Below are 18,300 nucleotides of genomic sequence, written 5' to 3' on the forward strand. Positions count from 1 at the left end.
TAAGATCAAGAGTCTCACCTTCACTCCTTTCTCTGTGTATGCTCTAAAAAAAAAGAAAAGCTCTTCAGAAATGTCAGTTTCAACAAACAATTCCAAGGTAATACTGAAGAGATTAATTTTGTTTCTTTGAATTTCAAGGCAACATCTGAATCTCAGGCCACATCCAAAAAAATTGTTTCATACTTTGTTACATTTTCCCCTTTTTTAATGAGGTTACACTCAACCAAAAGACGCTACACAAATTCTCCTTCCTTACCTGATCTCTCAGTCTCTCCTGGTGTCCCATTATTGCTGTGGCATGGTGGGGGTATTTCTGTTTCAGATGCTCAAGAAAAGCCTCTCTCTTCCTGTCCATCTCTGAGGTTTGCATTCCCAGTATTTCTTTGGAGCTGCGAGGGCCACCTACTGTATGTCTGCGAGGGATGTGGCGGGCGGCCTTGGAGCTGGAAGAAGTGTGGCTGCTCGGGGTCGACAGGAGCTCCTTAGATCGGAGACATTCTGCATCGTCCAGTGATGTCACATGCAAACTGGGCTTTGCCTGGTCTGAAAAGAAACACAAACCAAAACCAAACTCTTTATGTTATATAAACTTAATACCAACATTCACATCAGTAGCAAAATGGGAAAAAAGATTGATACGAAAGCTAGGTACTTTTTTTAAAAGACTGGCAGTGTGCAATGGCATGTTCTGCATCATTAGGCATATACACATCATAGTAAGTGGCCCAGAAATAATCCCTTATATAAGCTATGCACATACTTATCTACTTTTATCACACAACTGCAGTATTGCCTCACAGGAAAGTGAGTATCATTAAAGTAGATGTTCCTTTTATACCAACTTTACCTATGTGACTTGAAAAGAAGATCTGACAGGGCCCTTATTCCCTGACCTTTAAGATCTACAGGATGCTTTCTACAAGAAGAAACAGATTCCTTCAATAGCGTCCACTACACTTAATAGCTCCATAACTAGTATCCTTAAGGATACAAACTGATAAAATTCCTTTGACAAAGCAGATTTGTAATCCGTAATCTTTTATTTCAGTGTGTTTTCAACACGTTCTGAAACACCTAGGAAATAATAAGAGGGAGTCTCTTTTGCCTGATTTGTGACTGTGGTCTGGTTTTAAATTTTACGGATCTCCCTCGGATTTTATATGTCTCAGGACAGTGGGCTGGAAAATTCTACATCATTTTTCCATAAACCGTTTATTAATAAATAGAATAAAAGCAAGTTCTGTGTGATTAAAAAAAAAAAAAAAAAAAAAAAGGGGGGGGGGAGGAAAAGCAAAAACTCTCAGACAAATTTTACTTTGAAATCTACTTTCAGACCAAAGACATAGGCAGACACTGTGGGTATGTAAGTGCTGGCTTATCTTCAGGTAACTTTGTAACACGAACCCTCTGGTGCTCAAAAACTAGTAGACTGGAGCCTTGTTACCTAATACCTTTGAAAAAATCCCTCACTCCTTTGTCAGCAAAGGAAAAAAAAAAAACCCTAACAAAAACTTGAAGTACTGAAAAGGCCTCTCCAAGTCTGATGTGGCCTTCCTCATCTTTACCAGACCCAGACTCTCATGCCCCTGAGTGTTAACTCTTCCCAGCACCTCCCCAGGAGCAGGGAGCTCCTTCTCCTACCTGTTTTGAATAATCTTTATTTCTCTCTGACACTCTTCCTCAGAGCCCCTTCTCCTCCCCTTGACGTTTCTCCCGTGTGCTGCCACTATACAGCACTGCTGTTTGGAAGCAGGCACCTACTCACTTCTTTTTATGGTTCAGTCAGTCATTCTGACACTGTGTGTGGTAGGCACACCACTCACCTCAGGATTTTATGCTGAGGATTTCTCAGCTTTGTGGTGTGCATTGTCAATTGCCCGACACGTGCCATGGAACATCAAGCCCTAGTAATAAAGCAAATCCTCCACTGGTGGAGCTGCTGCTGGATGTCCCACCAATTCACATAGGGAATCAATTTCCTGGGGTTCCATAACAGAACTTGGCCCTGGTCCTCAAAGACTTCACGTTTCTGTAAACTCCCTATATTGTTCAAGGGCTCCAAAATTTTCAACAATGTCTTCTTGTTTGCCTTCATGGAAATCTATCCTGAAAGCAAATGCAGGCACAGGGGCCCAAACTGCAGGTGACACTACGGTTTGATGAGCACAGATCTGGACACAACTTTGTGAGCAGGTTTGGTTCACAGGGACATCTTACTCTCACACAGATTCAAAATTTCATCTGTGATCTTCACAGCACCTTCTAAGACCTCAGCAGCACAATCCTGGTTAAACCTTCAGAGCAGCAGCCTCACCTTCATGTACAAACATGCATGCACTCAACTTTTTCAGGCACAACTCAATTAAGAAACATCCACCCTCTCTGCTTATTGAAAAGTCAAAGCATGAGCCACCAAGTACATTGAACTTGTTTGAGAAAAATGGCAAACAGGAAAGTTTTGCTTGCAAGAAGCCAGCGTGGCTACTCCAGATAAACCCACTAAAAACATTTTCTGAAAGCTGACAGGCATACCAATGGATTTTACACAGGAGGGAAACTAGGTAGGCTGGGACTGGATGGAATTTACCATCTTTAATTTGTTGTGCCAAGAGCCTTAGAGGTTATATCCCTGAGGCTGCTGGAACAAAGGCACAGACATAAAACAAGGGATTTTCCTGGAGCTGGGGGGAGTCAGCATGAGCCTGAGTGACTGAGTACAGCAATTTGGTATAAGCTCTCAAAGTATGGTCACAGCAGCAGTTTCAATCACTGAAGTGATGGCAGGCACTTCCTCAAGAAGGCAGGTAAACCTATGCTGATAAGCACAACCCAGAACTCATGAGTGTGTATTTTGGGTCCTAAAGCTCTCTCATGCAGTCTTTCTCTACTCTGCACTTCAGTAATTTCAATAATTTAAGAAAGAGCTAATTATTTGGCATATAAAGAGACATAGCAAATAAAATGTTTTACCACTGTTTGTTATTAGGTGAAACCTTGAAAAGGAGTCAAAAATAACATACTTTTCTTATACTGTATCAGAAAGATCAACAAACTCTCTTATTTTTCGTTCATATATTTGGAAAACACTGTATAAATACCAGTGAAAAGAAAGGAATGTAAACTATGCAAACTCATTTCTCATCTTGCCAGAAAGCTGACTTGGGCATCCAGCAAGATCCTGGTCCTGTATCATTACAGCACACAGCAGTACATGACTTTCTTTGCAAACCAAAATCTGTTGTGTTTCACTATGGGCCTTTTCTCTCCTAACTGCTGAAAAAAATGTTTTGGACCACTTCCTAGACAGGGATAAGTGACTTCAGTGGCAGGGCTGGGCTGCTGAAACTCCCCTGTGGATCTGGAGACACATCAGTTCTACAGATGCTGTGTATGCCACAGTGCTACAGGGAGGAAAAACTGAGAGAGATTTTCTGGATCTTGGAGTGTTCTGAAACATTGTGGGGTAAACCTTCCATATCTTCCAAGTAAAGATAATAGGCCCAGCAAATCAATCTCCACAGATAACTGTGAAATGTGTGAAACATCAAGTGATGGTTCCCAGATGAGTGCTAAGAGTAGGAAAAGGATAAATTATGCAAGTAACCTCCTTGGGAAAGGAGCAAAGAGAAGGGAATAGAAAACACAGAGGTGTGAGATAAGCTTGTCTCCCTCCCTGACTCCCTCATTTTCAGAAGCTGAAAGCTGAAGGTCTTTCTGTTCAATAAAGCAGCAAGTCTAGAGGGCAACTAAAAGCAAGACTTGCTGATTGACAGGGAGGAATTTGGTTATCCAAAGACATGAGTAACTCTTACACTTGACTTGCTTCTCTGATTGAAAACAAGTTTCAAGATTTCTTAACATCATCACCACCCATTATACAGCAAAGGCCCAGGTCTGCAGTGTAGAAGGAGTAGTCTAGGATTAGTGGCAAGATTATCATGACGGATTAATGGCTGTGAGCTGGGAGAAAAAAAAATAAAATAAAAAAGTCCTTTGATATGTCCTGCTATGTAATTCTTCTAACTCACAGCCTCCATGAAGTCTACAAAGGTCAGGAAAGTCACTTTGCTTCATTACTTTAAATGCTATGAAGATTTTAATAGTCCTGTTTTGCAACCCAGGTGACATGAGAAAAGAACATTCTTCGAATGATTTCAGAAAGGAACAAGTGTGGACCTGACTCATACTGATATAGTGAAACTGAGCCTTGAAGCGAACCCCATTCAATACTAAAGTTTTAAAAAAGAACATGGATTTAACAGCATGAGTCAAACCAACCTCTGTTACATTTATGTTAGCAGTAAATGTGATAGTATTTGGAATTGTTCTAATTTACTTCACTGTCGTTACAATTAGCTCTCTTTCCAATGTAAATTCTGGATAGGGGCCAAAACTACTACATTTGGTTATGAGCTTTCAGCACTCAACATTTTTGGGAACTATAGAATCAGTCTGCTCAGCCCTCTGTTTCCCTAGCTCCACATGGATCTGAGGCAGTTTCATACAACTCCTACAGAAGAAATGTGTTACTGAAGGCTTTTTTTTTCCTACTCAGACACATTCTTGAAGTGAAGATTTCCGTTTCACTAAACATAAACAGACACAGGTTACTCACAGTGCTCAGCAATTTTACTGAAAAAGTAATTCAGAAGAGCGCCAATCAATTAATGAACACCCAATTAAAAAAAAAAAAAAAAAAAAAAAAAAAAAAAAAGATGAGCATTTTTTTCCTCCCAAATTTCTAATACACTGTTTGTTGGCATAAAATTGTGTGATTTTCTTCTAAACCACACGCACTATTTGTTTCACAGAAGCAGAGTAACACTGCTTTTCCTGAAATGCCTTTGAGGTATGCAACATGCAGGAAATGGGAATGTCCACAGGTGTCCCACAAACACTGTAACAGATAGAGATTAGATTAGGTGTTTGTCAGGCTACCTGAGTGGTATGTTTCACGTGGAATGGCCCATGTAGGGGGAATAGGAAACAGTTTTCGTTCACTTTATAGGAAATAGACAGTGCAGCAGTGAATGTATGAAAGCACAGCGGCGGAGCAACCCCTGCTCAGACAGTCCTGGCTTCGCTCCAGAACAAACCCCAGTGGTTTCACTCAAAGTAAACTACCCTGTCACAATCTGCCGTGGATCTCCCTCTTTTAGCAGACACCCCGAGGTAAAGATGAGCTCAGCCCCAGTTTCCCGAAGGAAGAGCAGTTTCTCTGCACAGCCGAGGCTGGCAGGATTTGAAGGGAAGGGGAGCGGCTTTCCCCGCCTCAGGCTCCGCACCGGCGGCAGCCGCACCGTGACAGCGCCAGCGGCTCCGGAGGGCACTCAAAACCTCTCCAGAGACAAAGTTAAACTCACTTTCAGAACCAGGGAAATGTGCACAGCAGAGCCATTAGTACAAGAATTTTTTTTTCCCATGCATTCTGCCTCCAGTTATATAAAGCAGCAACGAGGGACATGCTTAAACGTAACTCCATCTTTGCCTTACTTTTATCGCCGCTTACTTACCCCTCGTCTGCCTGCTGTCTGTTGGGCAAGCCAGGCACAGCTCAAGTTTCTGGCTCTCATTTTCCTCCATTGTCCCTGCCTACCGCACAAGCTCCCCTCTCCAGCTCGGAGTGGCTCGGTCAGCGCCGGCCTCGGGGCGGAGGAGGCGGAGGGAAGCGAAGCGCTGGGCAGGCGGCGCAGCCCCGCGGGCGGCCCCGGCCCGGCCCCGGCCCCTCACAGCCCCGGCTCGGCCCAGCCCCGGCCCAGCCCCAGCCCCTCACAGCCCCGGCACAGCCCCGGCCCCTCACAGCCCCGGCACAGCCCCGGCCCCTCACAGCCCCGGCACAGCCCCGGCCCCTCACAGCCCCGGCCCCAGGCGGCTCCGGGGGCCCCGGCCCGGCCCCAACAGGTGACGGCCCCGCCGCCGCCCCTTCCCGGCCCGCGCCCCGCCGTGTGAAAGGCAACATTTCAAACGCGATTACAGGCCTGAGCCTCCGCTGGAATCCGAACCCGCAGCCTCTTAAATCTCTGTCATGGGACAAAAGCCTTTCCACACGGTATTTTTTTTTTTTTTTTTAAGCTCGTAACCACCAAGCCCACAAACATTCCTGATAAATACTGCTCTGTCTTTTTTAGCGTTTAGTTTAAAAGTAATTCATTATATAAACTCTTTGAGGTTTTGTTTTCAGTTGGATTCTTTCAAGCCGCTCAGAGAATGAATTGGGGGAAAATCAAGATACAGGAATTCAACTTTAGCAAAGCCAATAAAAATGAATGGTAGCAATATGTAAGCAGGGACTTGGGTTAAGAGGGATTTCGAAGCCTCAGTAGCAAAACATATAGAAACATATAACTAATTCTCTTTTGGCAGATCAGCGACCAGCAGCCTGCATGAAAATCAATAGATCTACCAGGCTGCAAGGCAAAAATAGCGTGGCTGAGAAGGATGAGATCGAATCCCACGGATTCCAGCAGTTGCCACACGTGTTGATTTAACAGAGAATATCAGACTGATTTAGTCTATCCAAATCATAACACTGAGTCAGAGGTGATGGAACAAACTTAGTGTTGAGTTACAGCATCAAGACCAGAAAGATGTCCACAGACATCTTAGAATTAGATTAAGAACAAAGCATAACTGAGATACTAATAAAAATAGGCAATTTCTCACTTAAATTTATACTCCAACACCAGGTAGCAGTATCTTGGATGTCATTTTAAACAGACCCAGCATAATATGGTCTTCCAAGTTTTCTTCAACTCTGACTTCAATATAACATCAGCCAAATTGTTTGCAATGACCTCTCAACCACCAGTCCAGACTAGGAAAATTCCCCTACATTTCCTTCTACATCTCGATCTGGCAGGAATGTCATCCTGTCTACTTAGATTATTGGGCACAGAAATGTTTTGTGCATATATAAATTCAGTGCAGAAGCTTAAGAAGGATCACTCTACTCATTCTCCTGTCCTCTCCCAGTCAAAGAAAAATAAAAGTTGAGTAAATTACAAGGAATAAATGATAAGTGAACAAAACTATTGTTCATTAGATCAGACATACAAATTCTCTAGTACTTCAGAAATATTTATTTTCCTTTTTAACAACTAATTCTATATGGTCTTGGAACCTGGCAGAAGTCCCAGAAATCTGGCATGGAAAACATAGAAAAGATGTAAATACAATTTAAACATTAGCACTGCTATTTAAGGTCTTCAGTACAGTGCTCCCAGCAGAATAATTCTGTAGTTGCCCTGCAATTATAAAAAAAAAAACAGTGTGATTTTATTTAGAATAGTGTTTTTACTGGCCCTGGGTTCCTCCTGCTCATTCTGATTGTGGACTATTTTAGGAGAAGAAGTGATGGCCAGCCATCCCTCTTATCTGATATTTCTTTTGTGATATGAAGGAATGTACCTTCAACACCAAGGTTTTCCAAAGTCTGGACAATTGCAATGAGCCTCTTGCAATTTATATTCACAGCTAGCTGGAAGCATGAGAGGGTTCTTGCAGGAATAGTGAACACTGAACACCACCAACTTCAAGAAATGTAAAGTGACTCAGAAACCTGTGATGGAAAAAGAAAGCCAGTGCAGTTGCCTGGAGCAGCACCATGAAAGCCATACCAAGACATTAAGTGTACACAGGGCCCAGAAACTGAGAGTTCAAAAACTGAGGGCATTTAAAAAGACCTTATCCTAAAATAACACAAAAGAAAGTACAAAGCACACAAGCATTAAATGCCTGAAAGGAAGGAACTTTTTCAGCCTTGTACAAAACCAGGATTCGCTGTGGAGGTCAGTAATGTTTGTACCAAGAACCTTAATAAGAACAGAATCAGTGCACTCTAGCTCCTTAGAAGGCTTTCCCTCCATGCATGGTGGGAAAAAAATACATAGAAAATTAATCTAGGACTAAAATAATGATGAAAACAAGCACAGCAACAACAACAATGATAATAAAAATTTTAACTATCTACTTTTAGCCAGCGCCCTTAGTTTCCATAGCCAAGATCACAAGACAGAGTTGATCTCTTGACTTTCCCAGTTCCAGTGAGCAGCCAGGTGCCCCTTGGGATAGTGCTAAACTGGTCCAGAACTGCTGCTTTCATGGCCACAGCAAGATGCTCCCACTGCTGAGACTGACAGTAGATGGTATTGATAGTGCTGCTAAGGGGCCTGAGCAAACCAGACACCCAAAATGTAGAGATGGTCTAAGAGAGATTGGGTTTTTTTTTGTTTGTGGACCTTTGACTTGAAAACCAGGTGCCACCTTATGAGAACTGCAGCTGAAGAAGTGGTTTCTCAAATAGGATTAAAGAGAATTGGCAAAGAAAGAGACTAATCATGGCACACTTTGGTATCATCAAAATCAAACCAAACCAAAGAGCCTGCCCATAAAACATAATCACCACTCAGGAAACATAATCACCTCTGCTGCTGCTCAGGACAGGGAGCAGTTGGGACAGGAAGATCTCAAAGCATGTCTCATGCTAAGGGAAAATTCCTTGGTCTCAAGCTGGATTTAATTTGTGCATCTAACAATGCTATTCCTTAAGATGTTACTGGAGTCTGTTTAGAGAATTAGTGAAACTCCCCTAGCAGCTGGAGACAGCCAGAACCATTACATTATTAGGCTCAAATAAAGAACACCCCAATACAGTCACTGGGTTGAATTACAACAAGAAGTTAAATAAACTTGATTAACCAGTTCATAGCATGCAATCAACATTTGTTTATCTGTGGGATCAACAATAACAGTGGTTCCTTTTAATTACTGTGCTCAGATCTGGATCCATCAACAGCAAAACAATGCACTGAGAATAATTGCCAACAGGTTATGATGTTTTAATTGTGTTTAAAATTAATGTCCCAGAGCGACTTCGACACTTCTGGATTTTGCATGTGCGTAAGAGGAACAATTAACAAATACCTGCTGCACTCAATTAGTCAGACTTATAATACACAACAATGACTCCATGGCGCTAGCAATTATTCAGAGCTAAAAATCTGGGCAGCTAATTATTAATAGTTAAATCATAAGAAGTGTCCCATAATTAAAGACTTGTCTCAATGTCCATGTGAAATCATGTAGCCACTGTGAAAAACATCATGAATGCTCTCTATAGGAATCAGCCTGACACTGTTTAACCTGTTGTAGACAAGAACAAATATTAGACCTGGAGTGGTGAGGCAGAATTCCTGTGAGGAATTGTGAGCACTCAAGTGGGTCCAAGCCTCCATATGGCCAGAGATGGCTTGGGACTGCTGTGCAGGAGGGGAGCATCATGAGGATGCTCCAGCATGTCAGGAAACCTCTCCTCTGTACTCTGGGGAATCATGGGTAGGTATTCTCTACCCAGCAGTCAGATTTGAAATCGAGAAAGGGACTAACTCCAGGGAAAGAGCACTGACTGTGACCAAGCTCTGATTTCCTCCTTGGACAGCAGAGAGCAGCTTCTGGGCTGCAGCTCATTGGAGCACATCTTTGTTCTCATCCATCCTTAGCATCTTCACTGCCAGGCTGGGTGGTGGTCTCTCAATGCTTAAAAATTAAAATAAACTCACTTCGGAAAGAAGAGACTATGTTCAGATATCATGTTATCAAAGAAGCTACAGTAACAACTTGTACAAGCAAAATGAAAACAATTCTGAGGTCTGTCAATATGAATTCATGTAAATATATCTGGAGGCAAAGAAGCTTAATTTTAAAATTATTGATTAGGTCTATTGATTAGATCTATTGATTAGGGATTGTATAAAGAATTCTACATTATTAAGATATGGAGGGGGGGCTTTACAATCATTTGGTCTCATCCACTTAGTAAGAGATCTCAGTGAAGTGGGTGCTATTTTTAATGCAAGCATAGTGGTTAAAATATTCAGTGCTTAAATTAAAGGAAAACATCTGAACTTGATTTTAAAAATTACAATGACCATCTAAAACAACTTCTGAGTTTACTTATCATGAAATTACCTTCCTTGTTAAAAATCTGTGGAGAATTTCAGTATTTATATCCTGTAATTCCAGTTCAGTTAAAAAGTTTCTATTCAGTTAAGAATACTTGTGATGAAAATTTAGCCCAAAGAATGAAATGGTAACACTCAGCTGAAGCAAAAAAGTAAATTGAGTATGAGTTTTTCTGCTCATCTCCACAGCAGAATTTCATTGTGTCTTGTCAGACCTACAGGTTTCAGCTCTTCAGAAAAGTTCAGAGACTTAACAGTGATGCCAAGAGCCAGGCTTAATCACTGAAACAACTATACTAAAGAGTGACTAAGAAGTTGAACATGTAATATTCATGCAGAAGATATATTCATCCTTCCAATTCCGTTTCAAATATAGCTCTGGGAAGTGGCTGTAATCACCTGTCACTTGGCATTGCCAAGCTGTCAGATGCATATCTCCAAGTAACACATCAATCTTCATGCACTCCAGAAGACATTTTGTTCAAATTCACAATTCTCACACCTGGACTTAGATAATGTTAAATAGGTTACATTTTCGGTTTTCCATTTTTTTTTTTTTTTATTTTTTGTTTCCTTTCTCTCCCTCCAATATTTTAAATAAATTAAAAGACCTGAAAGCAATAGACACTTTTGAATGCCCTAAATCAAACTAAGGAAAAGAACTGTGGTCATCACAAAGAAGTGTTAACTTTCAAAAGAGGAGAAAAAAAAAAAAAAAAAAAAAGAGGTGATTCTGTTCTTTCATTAATAACTTTGTCTCCCTCTCTAATTTGAGACAATCCCAACAAAGCTAACAATATATATCCTTTAATATGACTTCCCTTTCCATCGCCTAAGGGATGATGGAACAGAGCTAAATGAACATAATTACAGGATCCATGTTTCTGACTCGTGCAATGGAACACCTTCTTTCAGCCTTTGCACCCTTGTGCTCATCCCACCATACCAAAGGAACATTAAAATGACTACACTGCCACCAGCACAGGCAGCTTTGAGCTGGAGACCCTGACATGCCCCAGCTCCTCCTCACACCTGCCAGCCTGGACAGCCCTTCCTTCACCACCACATTTTCCTACTGGAAAGTAAGGAAAGAGATCAGCCTGCAAACTCTGAAACAGAAAATATGATCGTGTTTTTGTAAGGTACCAAACAAATTACTCTGTGAAAGCCAAATATGCCTTACATTGCAGAAATTTTAATCACTACAGTTTAATGGAATAAAAAGCAATGTGTGGGTGGGAAAGAACAGTGTAGGGGATTGTTTTTGAAGGAGGTGGACAAAAGGGAGAGGGGAAGGTTGCTTTAAAGTCCATCTGCTCTACATTCAAATTCTATTTCTCCCCAGTGTAAAGAATTTCAGTTTTGATCAGTTCACTTTGGATGAATTGACTCCAAGAGAGCTCTGGTTGAGTTTGGATTCAAATTGATCCAACTTTCAAGCAGTGCCAGAATAGACTTACTGCTTGAAACACTGATTATCACTGGTTTCATGGACTTTGCAGGATCTGGTTGTAAATTTATGAGGCAACATGCTTTAGTGATCAAAAGTACCAGGAGCTGCTCTATACAAAGTACAGCTACTTGAAATAATATGAGAGATCCTTTATTTTAGCTTTTACCAATACACATCCAGTTTATAAGATTGCCAAGTGACTGCTTAAATTAACAGGAAATACAAAATACACTTCAATGGAGACTGGGTTCAAAAATAAAGGAATAGTTCAAGTTATGCTGTGATTACCATAACCACCTGCTTATCAACCAGCAGTTGTGATAAATATTGTATTGAAAAAAAAGCCTTTCAATTAAAAAAAAATGGTAAATAATGATTAGAAATATAACACAATGGCACCAGTGTTGCCAACTCACAGTATTCACATATTTCATTATGATGGTCTTTCTTGAAAAGTAACACTTTTGGGAACACTATTCATTTTATTCATCTCTGGACTGTATGCAATCATATATTTGACTTTTCTCAACAGTATCACTGGAAAGATTTTTCTCTAAGAGTCAGACTAAAATCAGGTGAGAGGTCAGGACCATTGTGATTTAATGAATTGGACATTTTAAATCTTTTTTACTACAGTTTCTCCCTGTCCCCATTACAAAGGCAATACTGTACAACAAATGACAATCTGAATATCTAAGAAGAGATAAAGACAAGCAGGATAAATTCTTAGAGTTTTGTTTCTGCTCGGATCTGGTTTTTAACCCAGCAGGGATGGTCACAAGTTGTGGTATGTAAAGCTTTTATTTCTACCTTTTGTAGGGCACCAGCCTCTGAAGCAGATGTAAGAACAGATGTCTAATGTAGACCTTTCAACTTGTAAGTGTATCAATGACCTCTCCAACAGTTTGTATGTCTCCCTCCTTCAAAATGCCTCTCTGACCTCTCCAGACCATGCTCATGCTATGATTAAGACAACTGATTATTAAGAAAGCAATTGGAGTTGACAGCAGTGGCACTGCTGTTCTTTTCCAGGCCTACCCAGTCTGTTCTGCTGGGATGCACACTTACTAATTCACTCTTCAGTATTTAGGGTTTCATAGCTTTAGGCAACAGGGACCATTTGATTATCTTGTCTGATTTCTCATCTATCACAAGCCATTAAATTTGATGTGGGATTCTCACACAAAAGCCAGAAGCTTCAATGAGATGAAGAAGACATTACTGATCTCAGGATACCTATGCTAGCACTTGTTTAAAACCCCACCACACATGCAATGACATCTACCTGGATGACCAGCATAAGAAAGTGAAGGACATCAAACTGCAAAACCCTGAGCAAAGTTCTCTCCTCTGCCCTTTGATTTCCCACATGAGATATCCACCTTAAAAAACCTCTAAACCATCCTAACCAAAGAAGTGATACACATGCCCGGTCACTGTCTCCAGCCCAGTCCGTCTTTTATGCATGAGAAAAAGAACTGATTGGAAAAAAAACCCTCAAAACTCACCTATCCTGATGTACATGGAAAGGAACAAATCCTGCTGATCACTGCACGTGATGTGCTGAAAGGTGCAAGCACGACAGTTGATTATAATCACTGCCTTTAACACAGAGCTGCCACTGCTGTTATTTGAGGGTGTTTTGCAGGCAGGACATGGCTGATGGAGCTGCTGACTCGGGCATACCACATCCAGCAGCAGCAGGACTGCCACAATCCTCCATCCTGCAGCAACCATCCAGCAAATACAGGCTTCTTGCTGCCTGGGCTCAAATGGCTTTGCAAATATACCTGTTCTCATTTCAAAGACTATGTTACAGCTATTTAACTCATGTTTAATTACCCTCAGTGCTAAGAAATTGCACCCTATTTCTTCATGGCAAAGTTGCCTTAACTGCATTTTCCAAGGATCAGTTTTATTTTCCTTTGTCAGCCAGACCCACCAGTGCTGTAAGATGTGTGCTAGATGGGAAAATCACCTCACAGCCTACTCACTCACTCACTCATATCAGCTGAGCTCCATAAGTCTTGCATTATCTTTTTGTCCCAGTTTTCTTCTTGGAAAACAAGTTTTTGCCTCTTTTCATTTTCTTTCCAGTATTCTCATCTTCTCCTTGCAGTACAGCTAGTGAGATTGTCAGAGCCCATTCCTCTGAACTTAATATACTAACAGTAAGAAAAGGGTACATGACCTAAATTTACCTCTAAAAACACTGATGCAGCTGGATGCTTCGTGAAAACAGAGCCCCCAGGGAAAGGGGACCAGAGGCTGGGGCACTCTGCCCAGCCAGGATGGGAGCCTGTGGCAGCAGCAACCTCTTCCCAAAAAGGGAAAGAATGTATCTGGTTTTGCAAGGGTAAAATGTCCAAAGACCAAGTGAGATGCAGTGTCATGACTCACATCATATCTCATTCCTCCTACAAGGGGAAGTCTGCTGCTACTGTGCAAGAAGATAAAAAGGGAGAAAAAGTAACAAAGCTCTGCCTCATCAGGCCACAGAACTGCCTGGGGTGAAGACAAGAATAAGCAACGTCAGCACAGGAAGGTGTCATATAAGGTTTAAGCTTTTTCAGTGGAAGAGTCTCTGTCTCTCTCAAGAATAAATACATAACCCAAGACAATTTAATTCCAGCTGTTCTGTATTTCTTACAAAAACTTTTCAAACCATAGGATGACTCACAGGTGAGCATTCCACTGACAATAAAAAGTGTCATTTTATTAGGTATGTCCCTTTACAAACTGCAAGTCTGCACTGAGATATACAAATATAGCTCATCACATGGCATATGCCTTTACTTGCAGGGTAGGGAACAGGCAGTAAGTAATGACAATGACAGGTTTTCTTCAGTCCAGAAGAAAAGGCTGTTAAATATTAATTGGCAGCTTTTACTGCATATGTAAATACTACAATACTCTGATTTCCAAGACTGATTTGCAAAATGCAACTCTGTAATTTGTTCAATTTTACTTATTATTTTTGTACTATTGCCGTAATCTTTCATAATTAATATAATAAGGTCCAGTAATAAATTCACACTTTTTCTCATCCCTCTTTTGCTTTTTCGCCCTGGAACCGCCAAAAGATAATACTTCAATACTGCAGCTGGAATGATAATTAAATCCTTCCACCAGCTGGAGGATATTCAGGGCAAAGTGCTAGAAGGAAAGAAGCACCAAGATCTCTTTGAGACAAGATACGTTATTACTTACATGCCTCCATTTCAGTCTTACAAGCTCCTGTAAGTCCTCTCTCAGCAGAGGCAGGAGTGCCCTCGGAAGAGGGAGAAGTAAATGAAGGATGAGTTTGCAGCCCACGAGCAGTATTCATGTAATGCTTTTAGTCTGCTCTTTTGCACTGTCTTCTAAAGTGCCTAAACTCAGCCAGAAAACACAGGCTGAATACCACAGTTAGGGGTAAAATGCTGCAGGCAGTAATTATCAATCACTTTCTTTTCCCAATCATCAAAGAAGGTAATTTGTTTGTTTTCCCCACCCAGCAAGGAAAAGACTGGGTGGTCTTCTGACTCAAGAGTCTGAGAAATATTCCTCTCAAGGACAAGGCTATCCCAGGCCTGTTGGGCAGCATGAGCTCCTTTTTAAACATGGTCTTACACTGTATTTTGATTTCAGTCACAGACATTAAGACTGTGGTAATGTTTTGCAAATCACCACTAAATACTTTTTCTTCGTAGTGCCATGTAATTCTCGGGAGTGTTTCCAAGAAAGGAATAAAGCCTTGTTTGTATAAAGGTAGCATATTTCCAGTTCCTCAGCTGTCTTCATCAGCATGGGACTGCCATGCCACAGAGACTTTTTGATCAGGTTGAAGACTAATTCCCCTCCATCTTGCAGTAGTTGTCACCAGTTGCAAGAATATAGTGGCTTTATTCAATATGTAAGTAACTGTGAATTCTGATACTGTAATTTCATTGAGGGAAAGACATCCCAATTAAGCATGAACATTAAAACTCAGCACCTTGTGGAAAATTCAAACAATTCTCCTATTTATTTAAAAACATCACTTGGATTGCTACACCTTCAGACTTTAAAAAAGTGAATTAAAATTTTTTGTTTCCCCATCCCCTTCTTAAACAGTGTACTTCTGATAATACCTATGATGAAAGCCATGCCAGTTAAAGTTGAAGTAGTTTGCATACTGAAAAACTGAAGTCATGGAGTGTTCAATGTTGCAATTCAGCTCCCCTTCGCATTAAAAGGAAGCTAGGAGAAAATGGGACAGGAACCAGGCTGAAAAGCTTTCTGAAAGCTGCAGCTGCAGCCAACAGCTGAAATTTAAAATCAGACATTATTTTCTCTCCTCATCTTGTGGGCTCTGCCACAGTTTCAATAAACCACAAATTTAGCCACAGAGGCACTACCGCTTGTAATTTTCTTTTGCTGATGGAGCTAAAATAAGAACCATTAACACTTCCCCAACTTCAGAAAGCAGCATATGTCACTCTCCAATAGGGCCCTTGACAGGTTCCATGTGGACAATGTGTTAGGCAAGTAGCAACCCCCAAACGTGGTACTGTGAAATTAGGAATTTAATATTGCAGTGAGAACCTGAAAAACAAGATCATAAGGGTCAAGGAAAGCAGAAGCAAGAACTGCTGCCGTTTCCCAACCCAGTGAGAAAACAGACCTGTGATAGCTAGCAGACGTGGCTCCCTTGGATTTCCAGAGGGCATGTAGCAACCTCCCTTGTAAAGAAACAAACAGACGAGATCTTCCCATTGATAAAAAACTGAATAAAGATAGGAAAAACCCTGTAGGAACAAAAGGCAGATTTCCCTGGAGATGCAGACTGCCAATCACACAGAGTGGACTGGTTCAGGCAGTGAGCTGAAAAAGAGGATTTAAGTGAGGTGGCAGAGTTTACCAAGTACATTCTGATATTCAGGGAAGACAAGGGTTGGTTACAAGGAAGAGATTTCCTAACATTCACTGACTAGGCAGCAAATTGACAGCTGAAATCCCATGCAGACAAATATAAAGTGATGTACATTGACAATGAATAAACTATTACTGCTCAAAAAGAGAGCTTGAGGTTAGAACCATTTCTTGAAAATTTCAGCTCAGTGCTCATTAGTGATTAAAAAACCAAATAGATGTTAGAAAATGCTAGGAAAAGGATAGCAAATGAGGCAGATAGTACCATTATGCTACTGTACAAATCCACAGTCTACCCACATTTTGAACATTGCATGCAATTTTAATTTACTCCATGTCAAAAGAGATACAATAGAAATGTTAAGAAAAAGGCAGCATGGATGATCAAAGTTGCAGAAGAATTTCTGTTCAAGGAACAACTGAATTATGTAGGACTCTCCATTATGAAAACAGATGACTCAAACATCTGTTTGAGGTCTATAAATACAAGTGACAAAAGTTAGATGGAAAAAGGCTGGTCATTGTCTCTCTCAATACAGACTGTAAGGTCATCAAATGAAACAAGTAAGCTAATGATTCAAAACTACATAGATGTGAATAATAATTTCACAGAGCATTATAGAAGTGCTGGTAAGCTGGAGAACTTCCTGCTGTAGGACATTGCAGTTACCGAGTTAAGAGGAGTTAAAAAAATAAAAAACAAGTTAATGAGCAAAAAGTCCATTGAGCACTGCTAAGAAAAAGGACATAATCCTTGTTTTCCCCTCAAGTAATCTTTTAATTGCATATTTCTGGGAGCTGAGAGGATATTCCAGAAGTATGACTACATACTTTCCTTGATCCCACATCCTTCTTTAGGTAACAATCACCATTGTTGTACCTAACTGCTCTTACGCTTGGCAAGGTACAAGAAGCTCCAATGCTGACAGCGACACTTTGTAATATGTGCTAAACATAAAGAAATAGAAGCATATTACAACAGAAAGATAGCAACCCTAGACCTAAACAAACCACTCTGTCCTGTGGTGAGAATCACATCTCCTCCTGAAGAGAGGATATGGGAGAAAATGAATGGCATACAATACATTAAGTCATGTCTCATCTGTTGTAGAAAACTGTCCACACAGGAAAGTTAGTGCAGTGGAAGCTAGAGAATGAATTTGCAGTGCCTCAGCTATTCCACAGAGGTGACAGACAATGCAGGGCAAATCTTACATGGCATCAGCACCCAAGGCTCTGGATTCCATCAAGTGTCAGAACTGTTAAACCTTTTGAACAAAGGATCTGCACGGCTTTGGGGAGCTGAGATCATCTTTTCTCCTGCATCAATTCCCTGCTACTGAGGAGCCACTCTGGAGGACTTTAGGCACCCTGACATAGATTGAAGCACAGCTTGGCACCATGCCCTTCCCCATTTCTCTGGGATGGGTGAACTAGTGTATGGCAGGCAAGGCTGTGCAGATCAGCACACAATACTCCACAAGCAGCACTAGGACCTGGTAGGGCATTGGTAACTTGCTTGTTTAGAAGCACAGAATCTGAATATCTGCTCACATTCCTGCACACAACCTTGCCATGAAGGCATCATATGATTTTGTTCCTGTAGTTCCTTGGAGATTGGCTTTGACTATTTCCTATTTGAGATGTGTAACCACCTCTATGCTTTCTCAGTCCAAGGAAACAGGAAATTTATTCCTTTTTTTCTTTTTTTCAATCAGAAGACATTTTTCAAGAGTAAAGAAGAATAATACACTGCTTTATTAAGCAGTGATGCACAGTAAGAAACTTTTTACTAGCAATTTCTCAAGAAATGTTATGATTGGCTGACTTGAAAGAGACCTATCAAAAATCTCATTAGCTTTTCAAGTAGCTTAGAGAGCAGTTCTTACAGAATTATGAAACACACAGGAAAGCAATGGCAGTTTCATACCTGAGATTATGGATTTTTGTGTTAACTGCAGAAACACATCAGAGGTGAGGAGTGTCATGCACTTG

At 40.9% G+C, this 18,300-nt stretch overlaps 1 protein-coding gene and 1 long non-coding RNA gene across 11 annotated transcripts in view; one reads left to right on the forward strand and one right to left on the reverse strand.

Annotated features, from left to right (window-relative positions):
* KIAA1217 overlaps positions 1-5,718 on the reverse strand; it is a 175,610-nt gene extending 169,892 nt beyond the window's left edge. For 9 of the 10 annotated variants that reach the window (XR_013773604.1, XM_079300589.1, XM_079300583.1 and 6 more), the window contains exons 1-2: positions 5,514-5,718; positions 257-543 (exon numbers count right to left, since the gene is read on the reverse strand). Coding sequence is in view for 8 of the 10 variants with exons in the window: in XM_079300589.1 (XP_079156715.1) it covers positions 257-543; positions 5,514-5,583 (357 nt within the window). In the remaining 2 variants the exon portion in view is untranslated. Of the gene's footprint in view, positions 1-256; positions 544-5,513 lie in introns of those variants that run through there. The other variant, XM_079300593.1, reaches the window with a different exon arrangement.
* An 8,140-nt stretch (positions 5,719-13,858) lies between these two features.
* On the forward strand, positions 13,859-15,760 carry LOC306800616. Its single transcript, XR_013773876.1, has 3 exons — positions 13,859-14,094; positions 15,105-15,307; positions 15,508-15,760. It is a non-coding gene; the product is annotated as an uncharacterized lncRNA (long non-coding RNA).
* The last annotated feature ends 2,540 nt before the right edge of the window (positions 15,761-18,300 follow it).

Source organism: Erithacus rubecula, assembly GCF_903797595.1.
Source record: "Erithacus rubecula genome assembly, chromosome: 3".
Taxonomy (NCBI): domain Eukaryota; kingdom Metazoa; phylum Chordata; class Aves; order Passeriformes; family Muscicapidae; genus Erithacus; species Erithacus rubecula.